The sequence below is a fragment of the Sus scrofa genome, chromosome 2, assembly GCF_000003025.6.
Source record: "Sus scrofa isolate TJ Tabasco breed Duroc chromosome 2, Sscrofa11.1, whole genome shotgun sequence".
Lineage (NCBI taxonomy): Eukaryota > Metazoa > Chordata > Mammalia > Artiodactyla > Suidae > Sus > Sus scrofa.
Window position 1 is genome coordinate 74,335,341 of NC_010444.4, and position 21,736 is coordinate 74,357,076.

Below are 21,736 nucleotides of genomic sequence, written 5' to 3' on the forward strand. Positions count from 1 at the left end.
GGATGCCAGGAGCATCGCCCATGCAATAGTCACAGGTATCTCCACATGTGCCTGGGCAAGAGGCCTGCACTACAGGAAGAACCGCAGTCCTGGGCCCCAGCTCCTACACAATCTGATGGGGACCCAAGATCTGACATGTCAATGGAATCCATCTCCAAGACTGAATTCCCGTGAGCTATGGGGGCCCCTGGAGGGGTGCGGGAGGAGAGGCAGTGTGGTAACAGACCTGGCTCGGGGCTTCTCCTCGGAGCGCCCTCTCTTCTCCTTCTGGCTGGGTCTCCTTGTGGGCTCTGTGCTTTGTGGTTGCAACTTCTTAGTCGATTTCTTCACCTGTGGCAGCCAGAGCAAGGGAGGGGCTGGAGGGATGGGCAGTGTGGGGTTGACCCGGACCCCGCACTCCCTGCCACCACCTTTGCCTGATGGGAGTTGGTGGAACAAGCAGGGATGGGATAAAGGACCCCGTGTCTAGGGCATCTCCGAGCAGCAGTTCCTCTGGCCTGGAAAGGACCACCCAATGGTGGGATGGCCCCGATGCACACCTCTTGCCAAGCAAGACACTTCCTGTACCAGGGAACTTGGTTCCCCTTTTGTGACAAAAGGGAGAGCAATGGGTGGAGAACAAGGCAATGTCCTGTTCTCCCAGCCCCTATCACATGAAGTCCTGGGCTCAGTCTAGAAGGTGATGCTTCTGGGAGCTCAGATTCCTGAACTCAGGCTGGACTGTGAGCCCCATGAGGACAGGGAGCTGACAGGGCTTCATTGGCACACATGCTAACGGTCACCCCCAACATTCACCCGAGGCCCCCCTAGCTACTCCCATGCTCACCCCACAAGCCATTCCCCCTCAGCCCCCAGAGCACCTGCCCCTCTGCCCACAGCCCTCGAAGGCTTCATCTCCTTGTGGATAAAAGCCCAAGTCCTTCCCAGGACTCACAGGGTCCTGCACCACCTCTCAGCCCTCCCCTCCTCCCTCGCCTCCCCTCGCTCACTCTGCTCCAGCCACACAGGCCTCCTCACTGTTCCTCCAACACACAGGCAGGGTCCTGCCCCAGGGCCTTTGCCTCTCCCTCAGATTGCCTCTTAGTTCATCTCACCTCATTCAGACCCCTCACCTGAACGAAGCCTTTTGGGTCTACCCGATTTGAGATGGAAACCTACCCACCCTACTGGCTCACACCCCTTGGCTTCATTTCCTTTGCAGTGAACACTCTGGACCTCACCACACAGTCCCCAAGCCGTCCACTGTGATGGACCGTTGCCAGCCTCCCTCCCTTGAGGGGCAGGGAGTTGCTGCGCTTCCCCAGAACGTTACCTCTCTGTCCAGCTCAGCCTCCGGCTCAGAGTCAGAGGAGGACTGGGGGCCACGGCCACGGCCCTTCCGGCCTCGCTTCTTGACGGGCTCATCGTCGTCCTTGAGCTCGTCGCCGCTGCTGCCTGCACTGCCCCCCTGGGTGGCCTCCCCACGCTCGCGCTCACGCCGCCGCTCCTTCTCCTCCTTCTCCTGTTCCCGCAGCCGCCGCAGCTCTTCCTCCTGCTCCCGGCGCCGCCGCGCCTCCAGCTCCCGGCGCCGCTCCTCGTCCCGGCGCTTCCACTCGCTGATGCGGTCCACCTCATCGCTGTCGCTGGGGGTGCAGGCCGGTTAGGGCTCCCAGTCTTGGGGCCCACTAGCTGGGCCTGCCCGCCACCTGCACTCCGTCAAGGGCCGGGCACCCACCTGTCACTGCTGGAGCTAGTCGGTGGCCGCTCAGGCTTCGGCTTCCGCCCACGGGGCTTCGGGGGAGGCTTCTCCGCTACGGAAGAGGAGGAGGGGGTGGCCTCTCGCCGAGCTCCCCCCAACCCCAGGCCCCAGCCCCACCTCCCCGGTGAGCCTACCTGGCTTCCTGCCCCGAGGAGGCTTCTTTACAGATACATCCGAGTCAGAGGAAGAGGAGGAGGAGGAGGACGATGATGACGCCGACCTCGCCACGGGCACTGGCGCAGCCATGGCCCCATCAGAGTCTGCTTTGGAGTCCGAGTCAGAAGCCGATGGTGCCTTCTGGGAGAGCCAGGCGGAGGTGAGAGCAGCCAGGGTGAGGGCGGCCCCAAGCACCCCATCTCCCCCAAACTGGAAACGCTTCCTTCTGGCCTGGGACCCCGGGCAGCCCAGCTGTGCCTGTGGCTGCCACCCGTTCACCTAGGACAGGGTGCAAGCTACCCTAGGCCTCCTCTGCAAAATGCAGGAGGCAGACATTCGTACCTGCAGACACATGCACACAACACATGCACACCCACTGAAACACAACACACTCGTACGTATGCAGTCTGATACCACATGTTCATACACAATGTTCGTACACACAAAACACATGTTCTCCTCTACATGTGGACAACACACACTCCTACGTGCCCATGTGCACATACCATACCCGTACCCTTGTGCACACATTGCACACAGGGTACACTTGCACATGCACACTACACACACACACACTCTTTCATGGGGAACCTAGGAGTGCTTCGATCCCTTCCAGCCCCAGCAGCCCAGCATCCCATTCTCCAAACCAGCCTCTAAGTCCCTCCTGGAGACAGCAGTGGCAGGGTGGCCCCTGCTCCTGAGAGGTGCTCCGCACACACAGTACTCAGAGGCTATGGATCAAAACCTCGAGTGAGGTGGAGCCAAGTCAGGGGTCCCCGGGGTCTCCCTGGGGGCCTATGGCCTAACCTCCTCCAAAACACACCGACTCTAACCGCCCTGGCTGGTGACCATGGAGAGATGCCTGAGGAGCTTTCAGAGGCCAGTGGGTAGGAACAAAATAAAACGAAATACTAGTACCTTTTTCTTCCGGCCAGGAAGGGGGCCCCGCCGCGGGGCCCGGACCACGGCTTTCTTCTCAGGGGTGAAGTCCTGGGAGAAGAGAAGGGAGCTGGATGCGAGGCCCACTGGCCTGCCACCCACCACGCGGCCCCGCCTGCGCATCCCTCCTCGTGCACCTGCCCTGGGTCTGGCCAGCTGCCCCCACCTGGTCGCTGGTCTTCTCTGACTCCGAGGAGCTTTCCGAGTTCTCCTCCTCAGAGGGAGACATGCTGGCTTGATCCAGATCGCTGGAGGCCTTTCGAGCTCGTTTTGAGACCGACATCTGGAAGGGGAACAGCCAGAACAGATCAGCAACCGAGAAAGCCATGTGCCCGGGAGAACCAACTCCCTCCTGAACAGCCACAGCTGGGAAAAGTTGAGGTTCTGAAACTTTGGGGGCAGGGAGCCCTTTGAAAATCTGATGAAAACCAGGAATAATTCCTAGAAGACATGATGTTCAGTGAAAGAAGCCAGGCTCGAAATGACAAATACTGTCTGATACCAATCACAGGAGATCCTCAAGCAGTCAGATCCACAGAGACAGGAAGTAGACAGTGGGGCCAGGGACTGGGGGGAAGGGCATCAGTGTTTCAGAGGGACAGAGTTTTAGTTTATCAGAGAAGATAAACGTTCAGGATTAAGACAGTGGACATGGTTACACAAGAGAATGAATGGAAAATGCTACTGAACTGTGCACTTAAAAATGGTTACGATGATAAATTTAATGCTAGTGCATTTTACAATTAAAAAAAAGAAAAAAAGAAAAAACCCTCAGAGATTCTTTCCCCAGAAAAGCACATACACGTTTCCGAACTACACAGAGGTGATAGTTGTACCATCTTGCGAATGTACTAAATGCCGCTAAACTGTACATTTTATTTTACTTGTTATTTTTTTGCTTTTTAGGGCCATACCCATGGCATAAAGAAGTTCCCAGGCTAGGGGGTTGAATCAAAGCTGCAGCTGCTGGCCTACACCACAGCCACAGCAACGTGGGATCCTAGCAGTGTCTGCAACCTACACCACAGCTTGTGGCAACCCACTGAGCAAGGACAGGGATTGAACCCACATCCTCTTGGATACTAACCGAATTTGTTTCCAGATACACAACGGGAACTCCCTAAACTGCACATTTTTTTTTTTTTTTTTTTTGTCTTTTTATGGCTTCACCCATGGCCTTTTTTTGTCTTTTTATGGCTTCACCCATGGCCTTTGGAGGTTCCCAGGCTACGGGGTCGAATCGGAGCTGTAGCCACCGGCCTACGCCAGAGCCACAGGAATGCCAGATCCAAGCCACATCTCTGACCTACACCACAGCTCACAGCAACACCTGATCCTTAACCCACTGATGGAGGCCAGGGATCAAACCAGCAACCTCATGGTTCCTCGTCGGATTTGTTTCTGCTGCGCCTTGATGGGAACTCCCTGAACAGTTAAATTTTTTGTTTCACCTCAGTAAAAAAGATTTTTTTCAAAACACACACATACGCACACAATTCTGAATTCAGTTTCAGGGGCTCACTTACTCCCACAGATGCCAACCCAAAGAAGCCAATCTAAGAAATCATATAGAAGTTCCCATTGTGACTCAGTAGGTTAAGAACCCAACTACTATCCATGAGAATGTAGTCAGATCCCCGCCTCGCTCAGTGGGTTAAGAATCTGGTGTCTCCACATGCTGTGGTGTAGGTAGCAGATATGGCTCAGATCTGGCACTGCTGTGGCTGTGGCGTAGGCCAGCAACTGTAGCTCCGATTCAACTCCTGGCCTAGGAACTTTCATATGCTGCAGGTGCACCTATAAAAAGGAAAAAAGACAGTCAGACAGAAAGAAAAGAATGAAGGAAAGAAGGAAGAAAGAAATCACATAGGGAGTTCCCTGGTGGCTTAGCTGGTTAAGGATCCAACACTGTCACTACTGTGGTTCAAATCGCTGCTGTGGCACAGGTTTGATTCCTGGCCCAGGAACTTCTGCATGTTGGAGCCAAAATAGAAAAAGTTAAAAAGAAGAGAAAGAAATCACACAAAGAAAAAACTGAAGAGGCAAAGAGGACGGCACTTTGGCCACAGGTCTCCGCCCACTGACTGCCTGGTACGGTGCACCTTAGCCTCTGCCCTGTCACGGCCAAGACTCACTGGTTCTTTTCACAACCACTTACTGAGCATCTCCCCCCCCCGCACCCCGCCCAGGGCCTTTCAAAAGCCAAGGCACAAAGGACGGCACGGTGTTCCTCTAAAACTCGCACACTGAACCCTGACCCCCAGGACCCCAGAATGTGACTATCTGGAGACAAGGTCTTTGAAGAGATAATTAAGGTAAAATGAGGTATCAGGGTGGCCCTGATCCAACATGTTGGGAGGAGTTCTTAGAAGAGGCGACGAGGACACAGATCTGCACAGAGGGAGACCGCGTGAGGACACAGGGAGAAGGTGGCCATCCACACACCAAGGAACGAGGCCTCAGAGGGAACCAGCCCCACTGACACCTCGATCTTGGCCAGCCAGCCTGTGGGCCTGTGAGAGGGTAAATGACTGTTGTTTAAGGTGCTGTCTGTGGGACTGTGTCATGGCAACTCCAGCAAATGCCCAGTGAAGCGCCAACAAGAGGTGAGGACTCTACCTGGCCCAACTTATCCTCCAGTCACAAACTGGAACATCAAGGAGGATGCTTCAAGAAGAGTAAGTTCTGGTGTGTGAGGGCTGCAGGGGGATGGTCTGAGGAAGAAAATGTGAGGCCTGCAGGAGGGCCTGAGGAGACATTAAGTACAAAGCCCCCAGGAGGAAAGGAGCGGGGGGGCTGGAGGGGTGGGGGGTGAGGTGGCAGTGAGCCATCAGGGAGGGGATGGGGCCAGGCCTGCAGGGCTGTGCAGCTATGTTTGGAGTCTAGTCCCATTTCCCAGATGGCCAAGCTGAGGCCCAGCACTCTTCACATCTCAGCACCCTCCCTCTTAAAAGGAGGATGACGGGGATGAGCAGGACCCTTGGCCGGTTCCTGGGGAGGAAGAGGTAGTGTGTTTTCCCTTCTTACCTGACAGCAAAGGGGCTCAACCCAGGCACTCAGGGAATCCACCAGAATCCCAGGAAGTTTCTGTCTCCCTGCACATTTAAGTTCCATCAGATGCTCGAAGCAGTTCCAGACTAAGTGTTTCAAGCTGGGGTGAAGCCTTGGTCCTCAGATAAAAGGGCAGGAATTGTGAGGACTTTGGGGGACCTTTCAGGCAGGATGTTCCCTCCCGGCCACTGTGGGGGAGGGGCCCCAAGCAGTGAGAGCCCATAGCCCCGGAGAGAACAGAGCTGGCAAGTGGCTCAGCAACCCACCCACCAGGCCCCAGGGACCCCCTTCTCAAGGCTGCAGAGGGATCCTCCATGAAGCCCCGACAATAGGAGGCCTTTCTGGGAGCCACTGAGAAGGGTAAACACTAAGACCAGACCCACGGATAACGCAGAAAAATAACAACAAAATAACACTAACTGGAGAGAGAGCACAGAGCTGAGCTGAAACCATATAGCCCCCCAGTGTCTCCCTGGTCTGGTTCAAAGGTGTTGTAATGACTTATATTTGTTTAATGCAAAGTTGGCCAAAAAGAGAAAACCAAAAACTGAATACATACTATCTGACTAAGGGGTAGGATGGGGGGTCATTTTCTACATATTCCTGTTCAACTTCTCCAACAACTGTAAACAGAAACAACAGGGACTTCAAAAATCAATGCTAAAGAGGAGTTCCCGTTGTGGCACAGCAGAAACGAATCCTACTAGGAACCACGAGGTTGCAGATTTGATCCCTGGCCTTGCTCAGTGGGTTAAGGATCTGGCATTGCCCTGAGTTGTGGTGTAGGTCGCAGATGTGACTTGGATCTGGCGTTGCTGTGCTGCGGTGAAGGCTGGCAGCTATAGCTCTGATCAGACCCCAGCCTGGGAACCTCCATATGCCCCAAGTGTGGCGCTAAAAAGCACTCACACAAATCAATGCTAGAGAGTTCCCTGGTGGCTCAGTGGGATAAGGATCCAGCATAGTCACTGTTGCAGTGCTGGTTTGATCCCTTCCACATGCCACAGGTGGGGCCAAACAAACAAATACCAAGTATATCATGAGAAGTTGGAAGAGGGGTCCTGCCTGTGGCTCAAATGGATCAGTGGCATCTCTGCAACACCAGAATGCAGGTTCAATCCCTGGCCCAGCACAGTGGGTTTGCAGCATAAGTCACAACTGTGGCTTGGATCTGATCCCTGGCCCAGGAACTCTACATGCTGCAGGGCAGCCAAAACACAAGAAAGAATTGGGGGCAAAAGCTAAATGATGTCCAACAATCTTTTGGTTTTTCTGCTTTTTAGGGCCTCACATACAGCATATGGAGGTTCCCAGGCTAGGGGTCGAATCAGAGATACAGCTGCCAGCCTACGCCACAGCCCCAGCAACCTGGGATCCGAGCCAAGTCTGCAACCTACACCACAGCTCACGGCAATGCTGGATCCTTTAACCCAATAAGTGAGGCCAAGTGTCGAGCCCACATCCTATGGATCCTAGTCAGGTTTGTTACTGCTGCGCTACGACGGGAATTCCATGCCCAACAATCTTAAAAGTGAAAACTGCATATTAGAATAATATTTAAGGAGGAGTTCCCGTCCTGGTGGCGCAGCAGAAACGAATCTGACTAGGAACCATGAGGTTGCAGGTTCAATCCCTGGCTTTGCTCAGTGGGTTAAGGATCTGGCATTGCCATGAGTTGTAGTGTAGGTCACAGACATGGCTCGGACCTGACGTAGGTGTGGCTCTGGTGTAGGCAGGTGGCAACAGCTCCCATTAGATCCCTAGCCTGGGAGCCTCCATATGCCACGGGTGCAACCCTAAAAAGACCAAAAAAAAAAAAAGTACATTTTAGCTACTACTACTACTAAGGCTACTAATAATAATTCATAATAAATCATCCAAAAAATAATAATAATAAAGGGGAGTTCCCTGTGGTCTAGTGATTAGGGCTCTCCACTTTAACCGCTACAGCCCAGGTTCAATTCCTGGTCTGGGAACTGAGGTTCTACATCAAGCTGCACACATAGGGGAGGAAAAGTAGCAAGACACACACTGTATGCACGATTACCAATTCTGTATTTTACACACACACACACAAAAACATACACACCCCTCTACATGAAGCACATACAGGATCAAAGAGAAACACATCAGGATATTTCTAGTCCTTGGTGCAGAAACCTCCTCAGATAGACGAACATTTTTTGCTAGCTTCTTTACACTTTTTGCACCTTCTAACTTATCTATGATGAGCATAGGCTTATTGTTATAATTGGAACTGAAAGTACATGATATTTTTAAAAATCCTAAGAAGAATGTCTTAGTCCATCAAAAGAATTTCCTGCTAAATCCTGGTGCTTTCATTCTACACCCAAATATTCAGAAGCAGTCAAAAGGCAGGGGTAGTAGGGAAAGGCAGGAAAGAGAATCTATCCAAGAGAACTTTAAACTCACATCCACACAAAAATCTGTACATGAATATTCACAGTGGTGTTAATTGATTTTGTTTTGTTTTGTTTTTAAGGGCCATACCCACTGAGCAAGGCCAGGGATCAAACCCACAACCTCATGGACCCTAGTTGGATTCGTTTCCACTGTGCCACGATGGGAACTCCGACAGAAGTGTTGTTTGCAATAGCCCCAGAGTGGAAACAACCCAAATATCCATAAATGGATGATGGATAAACAATGTGTGGTCCATCCTTACACTGGAATATCACTGAGCCACAAAAAGGAGAGAAGCGGAGTTCCCACCATGGCGCAGCAGAAACAAATCCAACTAGGAACCATGAGGTTGCGGGTTCTATCCCTGGCTTTGCTCAGTGGGTTAAGGATCCAGCATTGCCGTGAGGTGTGGTGTAGGTTGCAGACGAGGCTCAGATCCTGCGTTGCTGTGGCTGTGGTGTAGGCCGGCAGCTGTAGCTCCAATTGGACCCCTAGCCTGGGAACCTCCATAAGCCACAGGAGCGGCCCTGAAAAGACAAAAAAAAAAAAAAGATAAAAGAAGAGAAACACCAACTCACTACCACGTGGATGGACTTTCAGAATATGATGCTCAGTGAGAGAAGGAGACACAGAAGGACACACAGTGTGATTCCATGGATGGGAAACGTCCAGAACAACAAGAGAGAAAAACAGCAGATTCAGGGTTGTAAGGGGATGGGGATGGGGATAGAGGGGAGACTACCAATGGGGATAGGCTTTCTTTTTGGGTGATGGAAAGTTCTGGAACTAGATAGAGGTGATGATGCCACAATTTTGTGAATGTACTGAAAATCACCAAATTGTATACTTTGAAAGGGTGAACTTCATGGTATGTGATTTGGTAGCTTGATTTAAAAAAAAAAAAAAAAAAAAAAAAAGCATGTTTTAAAAAAAGAAAGACAGAAAGGCCAAGGAGGGAGAGCAGGCTGCTGGGTGGGATCAGGAGGAGGAAGCCCCCCACCCCACTACCTACGCAAGCCAGGTGCGCCAGCCCCTGTGCCCCTACCTTCAAGGCCACTGCCTTCCGCTTCAGGCCACTATTGTCACTGCTCTTGTCCGAGTCTGAGTCGCTCTCCATCCTGTCACTGGCAGCTGCGGCGGTCACAGCTGTGACGGCCATGACCCCCCGGTCCTCGTCGTCTTCACTCCCGCCTGCCGGGTCCGCTTCGGGGGCCTCGCTGTCTGAGGAGCTCACCGGCTGGGGACAGAGGCAGAAACAGCGGGTCACCCCTCAGGCTTGGCTGGGTTTCCCAGCCAGGACAGTGACCCATAGGATGACATCCATCAGCAGTGGTGGCGGGTTCTTAAGTGTCAACCTACTCGCTTTCCACATGGGGAACTGAGGCCCAGAAAGCTCCAAGAACTGAGGCACGAGGGCGAGATGGACACACATGTGCTGGGCACTAGGATTCAAGCATTGCTGATGCAAGGACAAGCCCTGGGCCACTGACTCAGCCTCTCTGTGCCTCAGCTCCCATGTCTGAGCAAGGAGGGTGATGCCATTTTGGCCTCACAGGGCTGTGGTGAGGATGAGACAGAAGTGAGGTACTTAGGACAGGGCCCAGACTGGCAAGAGGTCCATCAAGGTTTGCTTTTATAAAACTATCATTATGCTGGGAGTTCCCATCGTGGCGCAGTGGAAACGATTCTGACTAGGAACCATGAGGTTTCGGGTTTGATCCCTGGCCTCGATCAGTGGGTTAAGAATCTGGCGATGCCATGAGTTGTAGTGTAGGTCACAGACAAAGCTCGGACCTGGCGTTGCTGTGCCTGTGGCGTAGGCCGGTAGTAACAGCTCCAATTAGACCCCTAACCTGGGAACCTTTATATGCCACAGGTGTGGCCCTAAAAAGACAAAATTAAAAAAAAAAAATTATCATTATTCCAATTTTTTTTTTCTTTTTCGGCCAGCCTGTGATATATGCAGTTCCCAAGTAAGAATCAGATCCCAGGAGTTCCCTTCATGGCTCAGTGGTTAATGAATCCGACTAAGCACCATTGTTGCGGGTTGGATCCCTGGCCTCACTCAGTGGGTTAAGGATCCGGCATTGCCGTGAGCTGTGGTACAGGTTGCAGACGCGGCTCAGATCCAGCACTGCTGTGGCTGTGGCGTAGGCCAGTGACTACAGCTCCAATTGGACCCCTAGCCTGGGAACTATGCCACGGATGCAGCCCTAAAAAGGACAAAAAGACAAAAAAAAAACAAAAAGAATCAGATCTCAGACACAGTAATGACCTACACCATAGCTGAAGCAACACGAAATCCTTTAACCCCTATGCTGGGCTTTGGATCGAACCTGCAGCCTGATGCTGCAGGGAGATCGCCAATTCCTTGTACCACAGCAGAAACTCCTATGCCGATCATTATGAGGGAAAACCACCTTGGAGAGGGCCTCTAGACTTGAACTGCCAGGTGCTTCTACTTGTTTTACCCAAACTGCCCAGTCAGGCAGTAACAGCCACGAAAGTAGCAAATAAGCAGATGGTAGAGTTCCCGTCGTGGCAAAGCGGAAATGAATCTAATCAGGAGGTTGCAGGTTCAATCCCTGGCCTTGCGCCGTGGGTTAAGGATCCAGCATTGCCATGAGCTGTGGTGTAGGTCGCAGACGGCTCGGATCTGGCATTCCTATGGCTGTGGTGTAGGCTGGGAGCAATAGCTCCGATTAGACCCCTAGCCTGGGCACCTCCATATGCTGCAGGTGCGGCCCTAAAAGACCCGGAAAAAAAAAAAAAATCAGACAGCATTTCTTCCATGCTAGCCGCATGCCAGGTCCATCTTACACACACTTAGTTGCCATCTGTGAGCAGAGGCCGGATGCCAGGCACCACGCAAGGTAGCTGGTGAGCACCAGGACATGAACGAGGCACAGTCCCTGCCCCTGGGGAGCTTACGATCCAGTGGGAGACCAACTGTGGCCATTTAAATAGATTGGCATTGGAGTTTCCATTGTGGTTCAGTGATAAAGAACCCAACTAGTATCTATGAGGATACGGGTTCCATCCCTGGCCTTACTCAGTACATTAAGGATCTGGCGTTGCTGTGAGCCGTGGTGTAAGTCGAAGATGTGGCTCAGACCTGGTGTTGCTATGGCTGTGGTGTAGGCTGGCAGCTGTAGCTCTGATTTGACTCCCAGCCTAGGAAATTCCATATGCCACAGTGCGGCCCTTAAAAAAAAAAAAAAAAAAAAACACCTAAAAGATTTTAAAAAATAAATAAAAGCAGACCAGTGTGACGCTGTGGATGTAGGTGTGAAAAAATCAGGGCGAGGTGGGCGTGAAGTGGCAGGCATATTCTGAAATGGGGGGCTCCCTTGGATGGTGTGACATTTTAGCTGAGGAGCTGTCCCCAGCATGCAAAGGGGTAGGAGCTAGAGGCCTCCAGAAAGCAGGACCAGCGTGAGTGAAGGTCCCCTTAGAAACCAGATAGTGGGTGTGGCTGAGGTGCAGCAAAAGAGAAAAAAGGGGCAGGAGAGAGGACAGAGAGAAGTAGGCTGGAGCCAGATCACACAGGAGTGACTGAGGGTCCAGATCAGGCAGACAGCACAACGAGTCCAGCCACAGAGTTTTCTTGGATTTGGATTTTTTTTTTTTTTTTTTTTTGGCCGCACCTTCGGCATGCAGAAGTCCCCGGCCAAGGATCAAACCCACACCATTGCATTGACAAAGCCTGATCCTTAACTCATTGTTCAACTGTGGAACTCCCTCTCAGATCTGTGTTTTTTATTTGTTTTGCTTTTTGGAGCTGCCCCTGCAGCATATGGGCGACCAATGGAGAGTCCCAGGCTAGTCGTCGAATCAGAGCTGTAGCCACTGGCCTACAGTAACACAGCCACAGCACAGAGCCACAACAACAGCAACGCAGGATCCTCAACCCATTGAGCAAGGCCAGGGATCAAACCTGGGTCCTCATGGATGCTAGTCAGATTTGTTTCCCATGAGTCACAACAGGAACTCCTCAGATCTGTTTCTGAACCTGTCCTGAATGTTCTATGTTTGTGGAAGAATAGGTGAGCCCTGGTCATATCCTGCCATTATTTATTCATCCCATGAACATCGAGGAATACCTACTATGCACCCGGACCAGTGGTGGGACTAGAGACGAGCAACACAGAAGAGTCCCTGCCCTCGGAAGCTCTCAGTCAATGGGAGACAGACAAGTAAATGCACTTACCACCTGGTGTGATGGGGGAGCCACTACCACTCAGGGTGCCCAGCCCTGCCGAGTCCAAGTGTAAAATCTGACCGCAGTATTTATTTCATTGTACTTCTTTCCTAAACGACGGAGTTTTGTTTTTTTTTTTTTTTTTTTTGCTTTTTAGAGCATATGGAGGTTCCCAGGCTAGGAGTCGAATCAGAGCTACAGCTGCCAGCCTACACCACAGCCACAGCAACTGGGCTCTGAGCCACATCTGCGACCTACACCACAGCTCACGGCAACGCCGGATCCTTAACCAACTGAGCAAGGCCAGGGATCGAACCCGAATGCACTCTCGTGGTTCCTAGTCACTTTCCTTAACCATTGAGCCACAAAGGGAACTCCCCGGATTTTGTTTTTTGAAGAGAGATTGATTGAGACTTTTAAAGGCAACATTCTCTGGAAACAACCCAAATGTCCATCTACCGATGAATAAACAAACCGTCACCAGCTATAGGATGGAATATTATTCAGCCAAAAAAAGGGACGGCAGCTCTGATACATGCCACAGCATAGATGAGCCTTGAAAACATGCTAAGTGAAAGAAACAAGGGACCTAACAAATGATTCCATTTATATGAAAGTCCAGAAAATGCAAATTCATAGAAATAGAAAATTGACTGGTAGTTCCCAGGGGTAGGAGGGAAGGGAAAATTAAGGGAAAAATGTGGAGGGGGTTTCTCTTATGGGGTGATGCGAATGTTCTGAAATTAGATAGTAGTGGCGGTTGCACAACATTGTGGATGTACTGAAAGCCACTGTAGGGTATGTGTTAAGATGGTTGAAATGGTGAATTTTATGCCATGGAGATTTCCTCTTAATTTAGGGAGTTCCCTTGTAGCATAGCAGGTTAAGGACCCGGTATTGTCACTTCAGTGGCTTGGGTTTGATCCCTGGCCCAGGAACTTACATATGCTGTGGGCGTGCCCCCCCCGCAAAGCCACATCCCCCAGGTGTGATTACAGTCAAGGGGGTCAATGGATAGGAACAGGGCATGCACACTGACTGGCTGAGAAAAAAAGGGAGGAAGAGCAGAAGTGTATGGGAGCATCTGGGAGGGGCTCCAGGGCCTCAGTGATGGGATGCACCAAGTGAGGCCAGGAACGAGGAGCCCGGAAAGGCAGGAGTGTGTGTCAGGTGGCTGGAGGAAGGCACGGAGCCCAGGTAAGGCCTGGGCAGCACATCAAAGCAGAAAAGCTCAGGAGGGAACAGAAATGTGGGAGGAGAAGTGGGCGCTAGAGTCAAGCCTGGGACACTTCAGGTGGAGGACATGGGCAGAGGGAATGGGGCTGCCCCTTCCCCCGACTCTGTGCCCACCCTGATCTCCCCATTGACTGAGAGGTCGTGAGCCTGCCACAGGCTTTGTGCACACAGGCTAATGGAATCCACCTCAAGGCCCAGGACCTCACCACTCAACACCCTTGAGTCACTGTGACTGAGGGTCCCCAGGCATAGCGGGCAGGCTCGTCTGTGTGATGGATGTGTGACAAGAATAAAAAGTGCCACATGAAGCAGGCCAAGCCCCAAACCTGAAACGCCAGGATAGGAGATGATAATCAGGCTTCCAGCTGGATTTCCCTCACGCCTCTCCTCCGAGCACTGCTGCTGCTCTTCAGGGCACCCCTTGCAAGTGGCGAAGGGAGAGGACGCCCCCAGGTCTTCACAGGGCAAACAGCAGCTCAGGGTGTGGGCGCTAAATGGGTGGCCAAGACCCTCCTGTCTCCTACAGGGGAATGGGTCCTCCCCGGGGCAGTGAGAACTAGGCTTAGTTAGGTGCGAGCCACTGGACCAGCATGACACCTTTCTCTGTGTAATGTGTGGGAGTTGTCGTCCTCACTCTGCACACAAAGGTGGCATGACAGCGCCAAGTCACAAGGGTAAGAGACAGAGCCAGGGTGCAAGCCAGCTCAGCCTCAACCCTGAAGCCTGGCCCACAGGACACAGCCACTGCTTGGTAAAAATCCCTCCTTTGCTTCTGCCAAGCTCTTAACCAATCGTGACCCTATTTGTATCTCGACGGCCCGGGCAGACACCTGAGACAAACGGGCACGTCCCACAAGTAGGGAAACTGAGTCTCCTGGAAGGTGAGCGACTTGCCCTCCACTGTGCTTTGTGGATTAAGCCAGAGATTAGATTTCCTGGGGTCGGCCCACAAGATCTAACTACCTGCCAGCAAAATCGGATTGGGAAATCCAATCCCCATGGAAACAACTGGAGGACAGGAATGCTGGTACCTTGGAAGGGAACTGGGAAATTAAGGTCAACCCGCACCATCCCGTGACCACCGGTTGAGTGAGACAAGCACTAGTTTCTCTCGCTACTGTAATGGGTTAGGAGGGTGACTGAGGTGGAAATGAAGGTCAAACCCCTGGCCTGGTCTCCCTGTGTCACAGCACTGCCTCCTCACCTACTGAGCACTGCTGTGGGCCCTGGGCCAGGCGCCTGATGGGCACTGGCTCACTGCACTCTCCCAACAGCCCCATGAGAGCTGGTTCCGCCTTGAGCCTGTTTGAGATGAGGAGATGTCAATCCCCAAGGTGCAGAGTCAGCAGGAGGAAGAGCCAGCCTTGAACTCAGGTCCATGCGCCCACATGGCAGGGCTCTTACCCTCAGGTTCCATTGTGTATAGGTCGCTCTTCAAGCCCGCCTCCCCCACAAGACCCTACCTGGCTTGTACTGACTAGAAAAGAAATTTGGCCTGGGAGACGGGAAGCCTGGGTTTCAGTCCCATCTCAGCTCCAACCAGCTACTGGCACAGGTCCGTTTACCCCCTCCCCTTTCAGGCCACAAGGCTGTATTTATCAGCTTGGATCCTTCTAGGTCAGTGGTTCTCAACCAGGGTTGATTCTGTCCCCCAGGAGGCATTTGGCGATGTCTAAAGACATGCAGCGTATAAGACTGGGGCAAGGGTGGGGGTGGGGGTCCTGGCACCGAGGGGGTGGGGCCAGGGATGCTCAGCCCACAGCGCCCAGGATGCTCCACAGAGAGTGACTCAGCCCCGAATGTTGACAAATCCTGGTAGAGGTCTAGGAGGTCCCTCTAGGTAATTAAGCAAACGCTCCAGGTCTCAGTATGCTCAGCTGTAAAATGGAAAAGATGTCACCTGCCCAGCCCACGTCAGTATTACTGTGAGCAGCTGGAACCACAATGACATACCGTTTTCCACCTCCTGGCTTGGCAGGGGGACATGGTAGCAGAACCTGCCCTACATCCCTTAGGGGGAGCACACTGAATTAAGGCTGTTGAAAAGAATGAAGCTGTTCTCTGCACAAAGGGGACCAACTGGCAAGACACGTTATTAAGGGAATGAAGCAAAGCAGAGAATTATATGCTTTTAAAAAAGCAAGCTATGCAGGGTTTTATGTGAATAGAGAATCTTGGAAAGGAAACCCAAGGAAGTGGGAGCCGGGGCTACCTTGAGAGGAAGTCAAAACAGAGCAGCTGGGAGCCAGGACTGACCTCTCACCATATGCCCTTTTGTACTTGGTAGTCTTGTACCATGAGTCTGTGTTCCCACTCGAAAACGTAAAAATAAACTAAAACCTTACAGGATGAAAAGACCAACTGCCCAGGAACCCTCAGAGCAGTGCTTCTGAAAGTCTGCGGTGGACCTGCTCCATCAGAACCATCTAGGGAGGTCCCACTGTGGTTCAACGAGGTCATCAGCATCTTCAGAGATGGGTTCCATCCCCTGCCCAGCATAGTGGGTTAAGGATCCAGCATTGCCAAAGCTGCAGCTTAGGTTAAGACTACGGCTCAGATCTGATCCCTGGCCCAGGAGCTCCATATGCCAAGGGGCAGCCAAAAATAGGGGGGTGGGGGGGAGGGAGAAGCATCTAGGATAACGTGTGGGATCAAATACTTCAAGGTGCCCAGGCCTCAGCCCTAAACTACCACACCTACGTCTCTAGGGGTGGGGTCCAGGGATCTGCATTTTTTTTTTTTTTTTTCTTTTTTAAGGCCACACCTGTGGCATATGGAAGTTCCCAGGCTAGGGGTCAAACAGGAGCTGGCAGCCTACACCACAGCCACAGCAGATCAAGCCGCGTCTGCGACCTACACCACAGCTCACAGCAACGTCAGATCCTTTAACCCACTGAGGAGGGCCAGGGATCAAACCCACATCCTCATGGATACTAGTTGAGTTCTTAACCCATTAGCCACAACAGAAACTTCCAGGATCTGCATTTGTAAACCAATGTCGGGTCTGGAGCATAGATGGGTCAGAAAACCAAAGAGTAATACTGTACTCTCCCATTTATAACTACTTCTCAACTTGGGGAGTCTGCACAGGGCTGGTTTAATGTCAAGGTTACACCATTTTTGGGTTTCATTTCCTCGAGGGCAGGCATCTACACGGTACTTAGTAGGCTGAAGGTGTGTAATAAATATTAAGTAGTGTGATGATTCACCACAAGGCAATAAGCTTAGGACTAGACTAAACAGAACTTGAGCTGGAGCCAGAAAAGGATCTCATGAAACTCAACTACCTTAACGTCCCATCTGTTTACCCAAGTCGGGAACGTGCAAAGCCCAGAGAGACTTCAGGGATCAAAGCAGGGGGAACCTCTGACTCCCGGAACCATCATGGTAGGTGAACGACACCACCCACAAGCATGGAAAGTGAGCTGAACCCCTTGAAGAGGGGCTGCCAAACCCTCAGCGCTTGAGAGACTTGTTCAATGGACTCCAAGTTCTGGATCGTGAGCTCCCGGAAGGCAAAAGGTGTGTCGGCTTCATCTAGGATTCCTGGTCCCCAGTACGGCCCGTGACTCGCACATGCACTGCTGGGGTCTATACAGGAGTGTCTGCTGGATCAGTGGGTAGACAGATTAGTGGGTAGATGGTGCCACAGGAGAGGCACACCCAGATCAGATCCAAGTCCTAGGATGCTGAGCTCTCCAGCAGGACCAAATGCTACAGCACTACTCTGCTTGCACGAACCAGACCTCGCCAACTCCTGCTTCCCCACCCACAGACCATGAGGAACACTGTTTCTTCCCTGACAGCCAAGTTCCAAGTCAAATAGCTTGGCCTCCCGGCCAACCCTGAGCTCGCCCCTCCTGAGGCCAGGCTACTGCACCTCCCCACATCTCCGGCAGGAACCCCAAGAGCGGTGGTGAAAAGCAGAGTGGGGAAACTCAGATCAGTCTCCCCTCATCTGCATCTCACCCCAAAACACCCAGAGCAAGGCACCCCTCTATCATCTTTCCACGGCTTTTTATGAATTTCACTTCAGCTTCTGTAAATTCCTTTTTTTTTTTTTTTTTTTTTTTGTCTTTTGTCTTTCTAGGGCCCCACTTGCAGCATATGGAGGTTCCCAGGCTAGGGGTCTAATCCGAGCTACAGCTGCTGGCCTATGCCACAGGTGCAGAAACGACAGGTCCAAGGTGCAACTTATGCCACAGCTCACGGCAACTCGAGATCCTTAACCCACTGAGCGAGGCCCATAGCCTCATGGTTCCTAGTTAAATTCGTTTCCACTGCACCACGATAGGAACTCCTAAATTCCTTTTTTAAAATCTTATGGCCACACCTGCGGCATATGGAAGTTCCTGGCCCAGGGACTGAATCCAAGCCACAGCTGCGGCAATACTGGATCCTTAACTCACTGTGCTGGGCCAGGGATTGAACCCAAACCTCTGCAGCAACCCAGGCCACTGCAGTCAGATCCTCAACCCAGTGTGCCACAGTGGGAACTCCCTCTATATTCCTTTTTCTCCCTGAATGTTTCCAGACACTGATTTGCCACAGAGATATCATCTTTGTGATTGTTGGCATTCCTTTCCTACCTAAGCAAGAACTCTCCCATCTACTAACTGCAGCCTTTTCCCAGATCTGAAATCTGGCAATAATGGAGGAAAAAGAGGGTATTACTGATAGAAAAAAATTTTCTTTCCTTAGAAAACATAAGGTTTCTTAGAAGCTATGACAACACTGTCATGCACAGAGGCTAATCCTAGAGCAGTGAGTCTCACCAGGGGTGATTCTATACCCCTCCACTGAGCCACAGGGCACTTGGCAAAGTCTCCAGACATGTTCGGCTGTCACAAGTGGGTGAAGGAGCTCTTGGAAAGGAGTGGGTGGGGCCAGGGATGCTGCTCAACACCCTGCTGTGCTCAGGTTGGCCCCCTATAGAGAATGATGAAGCCTCAAAAGTCAGCATTGCTGAGCGGGAGGAGCCTTTTCCAGAGGCCTCATCTCTTTCTATGAGGCAAATTAAGACCACTTCTGGTCCCCAATGTGCTCACCTGCCCTGGGCTCTGCAGACCCTGCATGACCACACTCCCCTTGCACAGACTCACCGGAGGAGCACTGTAGCTGGCATGCGGATTGTTCTGGATCTCCCAGAGGCCCTCATTGAAGCCTTTCCTCTTGTTGGGTTTCCCGTACTTATCTTTACACTTGTCGTAGGGAAACAGGTCCTTGGGTCCCAAGAAGGCTCTGGAGAAAGGAATCATGGGCCGGGCCCAGGTGAGCCAGGCCACCTCCAGAGGCACCAGGAGGGAAAATCCAGCCCCAGTGGGGGACACTTACGTTTCGTGTGTACCAAAAAAGAAGATGGGGTACTTGTTGGGTGGGGGCTTCACAGCACCGTCGGCGATGTCATCGATCTGCAGTGAGAGGTCAGTCAGGGGTGGCTGGGGGCAGCTTCACCCACTGACCCAGGAAATCAAGAAAGCATGCTGGGAGGAGGGCAGCCTTCAAAGGAAGAAGACGCAGCACCTTCCAATTAGGCATCTGCATTCTTCCGTGGAACCCCTAATTGCATACCTGTCCCCTCCCCCCAGGGGGCTCTCTCCACCCTCAGGTTAGGAGTTTCACCTGGGGAAAGCCAAATACGGTCCTCTAAGCAGCCAGGGGGTGGGGCCAAGCCCAGCTTCTACGAACTCCTAGGACACTCCCACGGGACCCCCACCCGCAAAGAGGCCATCAGTGAGGGGATCGCTCTCCCAGAGGCAGCAGCTGGCAGCTCCAAGGATGCAGAGGGTGGGGGGTGGGCTGCAGGAGACAGGCCCAGAGCATCCAGGAAGTCCCACCCTCTCCCTATAGGCCCATGGGCTCCGGCAGCTGTCAATCACCCCCCTACAGGAGGCTAGCAGCCCCTTCACTTCCAATCAGGTGCTTGGAAGTGTTCTGGGCTTAGAGAGCCGGCAGGAGGAGGGGGGACGGAGAGGGAGAAGCTGGTACTCTGGGAGGAAGGGAAGTGCCCATAAAGTTTTATCACTCCGGTGCCCCCAAGAAAGTAAGCCCAAGCAAATCAAGTTAGAGTGGGTTCTCTGGTCCCCATTACTTCCTTCCCATGCTCTGTAAAGCCTGGGGGCTGCTGGAATCTTGCCTTCCCCCCCCCCCCAGCTTCCTTCCTCAGTTCTCTGGGCTACTTTTCAAAGTCCTTGGGCTCTGGGCTGCAGACATCCATCCCAAGCATCCCACTCCTGCACAGAAGCATCCCCAAACTCCATCACCCTGAGGACCAGCCTGCCATGTCTTCCAGACCTGGTTCTGCTCAGACCTCACCCAGGACCCGCCTCTGAGCCTGAGGCCCAGATATCCTAGTGGCGGCACCAGATGTGGACTGTTCTCAGGGCTGCCTGGTTAGCAGTCCCCAGGCCCACTCCTGGAATCCTGCGGCGGCCTCTCTTCAAACAAACACCCAGCTCTGAGCGGTGCCCTTCTGCTTACTTCCACCCAGAGGGAGGGAGGGTCTGGCAGGGAGTGAGACTGAACTCTCCAGCCACCCCATAGTATGGCCCAGGCAATTACTGTTCTTCTGTTCTAATCAAATTTTCAGCTTCGTCCTTCTACTGTCCCTCATGCTCTACTGCAGCCTGGGGTTCCCACCCCCCAAACTCCTTCAGTCCTACCATGTATATTCCACCAACCTCAGTCCTGGGTTGCCTGGGACCTGGAGATGACAACCACCTCTTGGCCCCTCCTCCACACTGGGCTGCCCCAGAGACACCGCCTGGAGATGAGACTCCCCTCTGCAGATGAGACTCCTTCTCAAGATGTCCTTCAGACCTGGACCCCTCATGTGAGTCCTCTGGATGCCAGCTTCCTCAAAGGGGATTTCCAAAGTCCCCTTGGCCCAGTCCCCTCCCTCAGATACTCTTCTCTTTCCAGCTGAAGTCCCAGTGGCTTGTCTCTGATTCAAGCATCACTCCCCCCAAGCCCTCCCTCCACCCTGTGACCCAACCAGCTTCCTCCACCAGGGCCAGCCTCCTCACAAGACACCTAGTCTCCAGGACACCCCCAAACAAGTCTTATTCCAACCTCTGGTCTCTGATGTCCCACATTTTCAGACAGAGTCCTCTTAGCTCCAGCGACCTTGTGAATATAGCCCCCAGCCCTATTTCCGGCCCTGACCCTCCTGAGCATCTCTCAACCTCGAACTTCTACTTTTCTCCATTACTGGAACCCTTACCCTAGGCCCACCTCGACCCCCAGGCCCTCAGAATTTGGCTTCTTGTTGCCCCCCCAAAGAGGTCCAGAGCACCTCCTTCTCATCAGTTTGAGCCTTCTCCTCAAATCCAAGGTTCTTCAGCTCCAGTCATAGCTACCGACCTCCTTCAAACTTAAACCCTGAGCCCTGAGACCCCAAGTCCCTCAACCCATATACCTCGGCTCTGGGAGCCCCCAGAGGGTCCCCTAATCTCAGCGCCCTCGACAGCCCCGGCGCCCGGGCCCCTCAAGCCCAGGTCCCCATAAAACTCCCGGCAGGTGCGTCCCTCAGGCATGGGACCCTCAGACATCCAGGCCCAAGTTCCCCCATACCTCACGCGGGAGAATCCCTCAGGCTAGGGACCCCCAACCTGCAGGCACGCGAGTACCCCAGGCCTGGGTGCCTCCAAACTCCTGGCAAGCGGGTTCCTCAAGGAGGGGTACTCCCAGACCCCCGGCGCGCGGGTCCCTCAGGCCTGGGGCCCCTTACTGCCCCACCCCCCACCCCCCTGTCGCCTGGCCAATCTCCCGCGCGGCCTCACCCGGGCGGGCCAGTGAGGGTAGCCCTTCATCTTGGCGAACACCAAGTCCCCGGGCTTGAAGGCGTGCGGCATGCTGGCGGCGAGAGGCCCAGGCCGCGGGAAGCGGCAGCGGCGGCGACAGCGGCTGCGGCGGAGGCGGCGGCAGCGGGAGGCGAAGCTGGGGGCGGGAGCAGGGCGCCGAAGGGGCGGGGGCGGCGGCCTGGTTAGCGA

The 21,736-nt window shown here is 53.1% G+C and overlaps 1 protein-coding gene across 3 annotated transcripts in view; it reads right to left on the reverse strand.

Annotated features, from left to right (window-relative positions):
- The window catches only part of HDGFL2 (HDGF like 2), a 25,147-nt gene extending 3,450 nt beyond the window's left edge, over window positions 1-21,697 (reverse strand). Inside the window, exons 1-10 of one of the 3 annotated variants that reach the window (XM_005661325.3) lie at window positions 21,527-21,697; window positions 19,080-19,156; window positions 18,848-18,986; window positions 9,354-9,545; window positions 3,000-3,116; window positions 2,813-2,884; window positions 1,873-2,035; window positions 1,715-1,790; window positions 1,313-1,622; window positions 227-330 (exon numbers count right to left, since the gene is read on the reverse strand). In XM_005661325.3, the coding sequence (XP_005661382.1) occupies window positions 227-330; window positions 1,313-1,622; window positions 1,715-1,790; window positions 1,873-2,035; window positions 2,813-2,884; window positions 3,000-3,116; window positions 9,354-9,545; window positions 18,848-18,986; window positions 19,080-19,156; window positions 21,527-21,598 (1,322 nt within the window). In that variant the 5' untranslated portion in view covers window positions 21,599-21,697. The remainder of the gene's footprint in view (window positions 1-226; window positions 331-1,312; window positions 1,623-1,714; window positions 1,791-1,872; window positions 2,036-2,812; window positions 2,885-2,999; window positions 3,117-9,353; window positions 9,546-18,847; window positions 18,987-19,079; window positions 19,157-21,526) is intronic. The other 2 variants (XM_005661326.3, XM_003123078.4) reach the window with 2 other exon arrangements.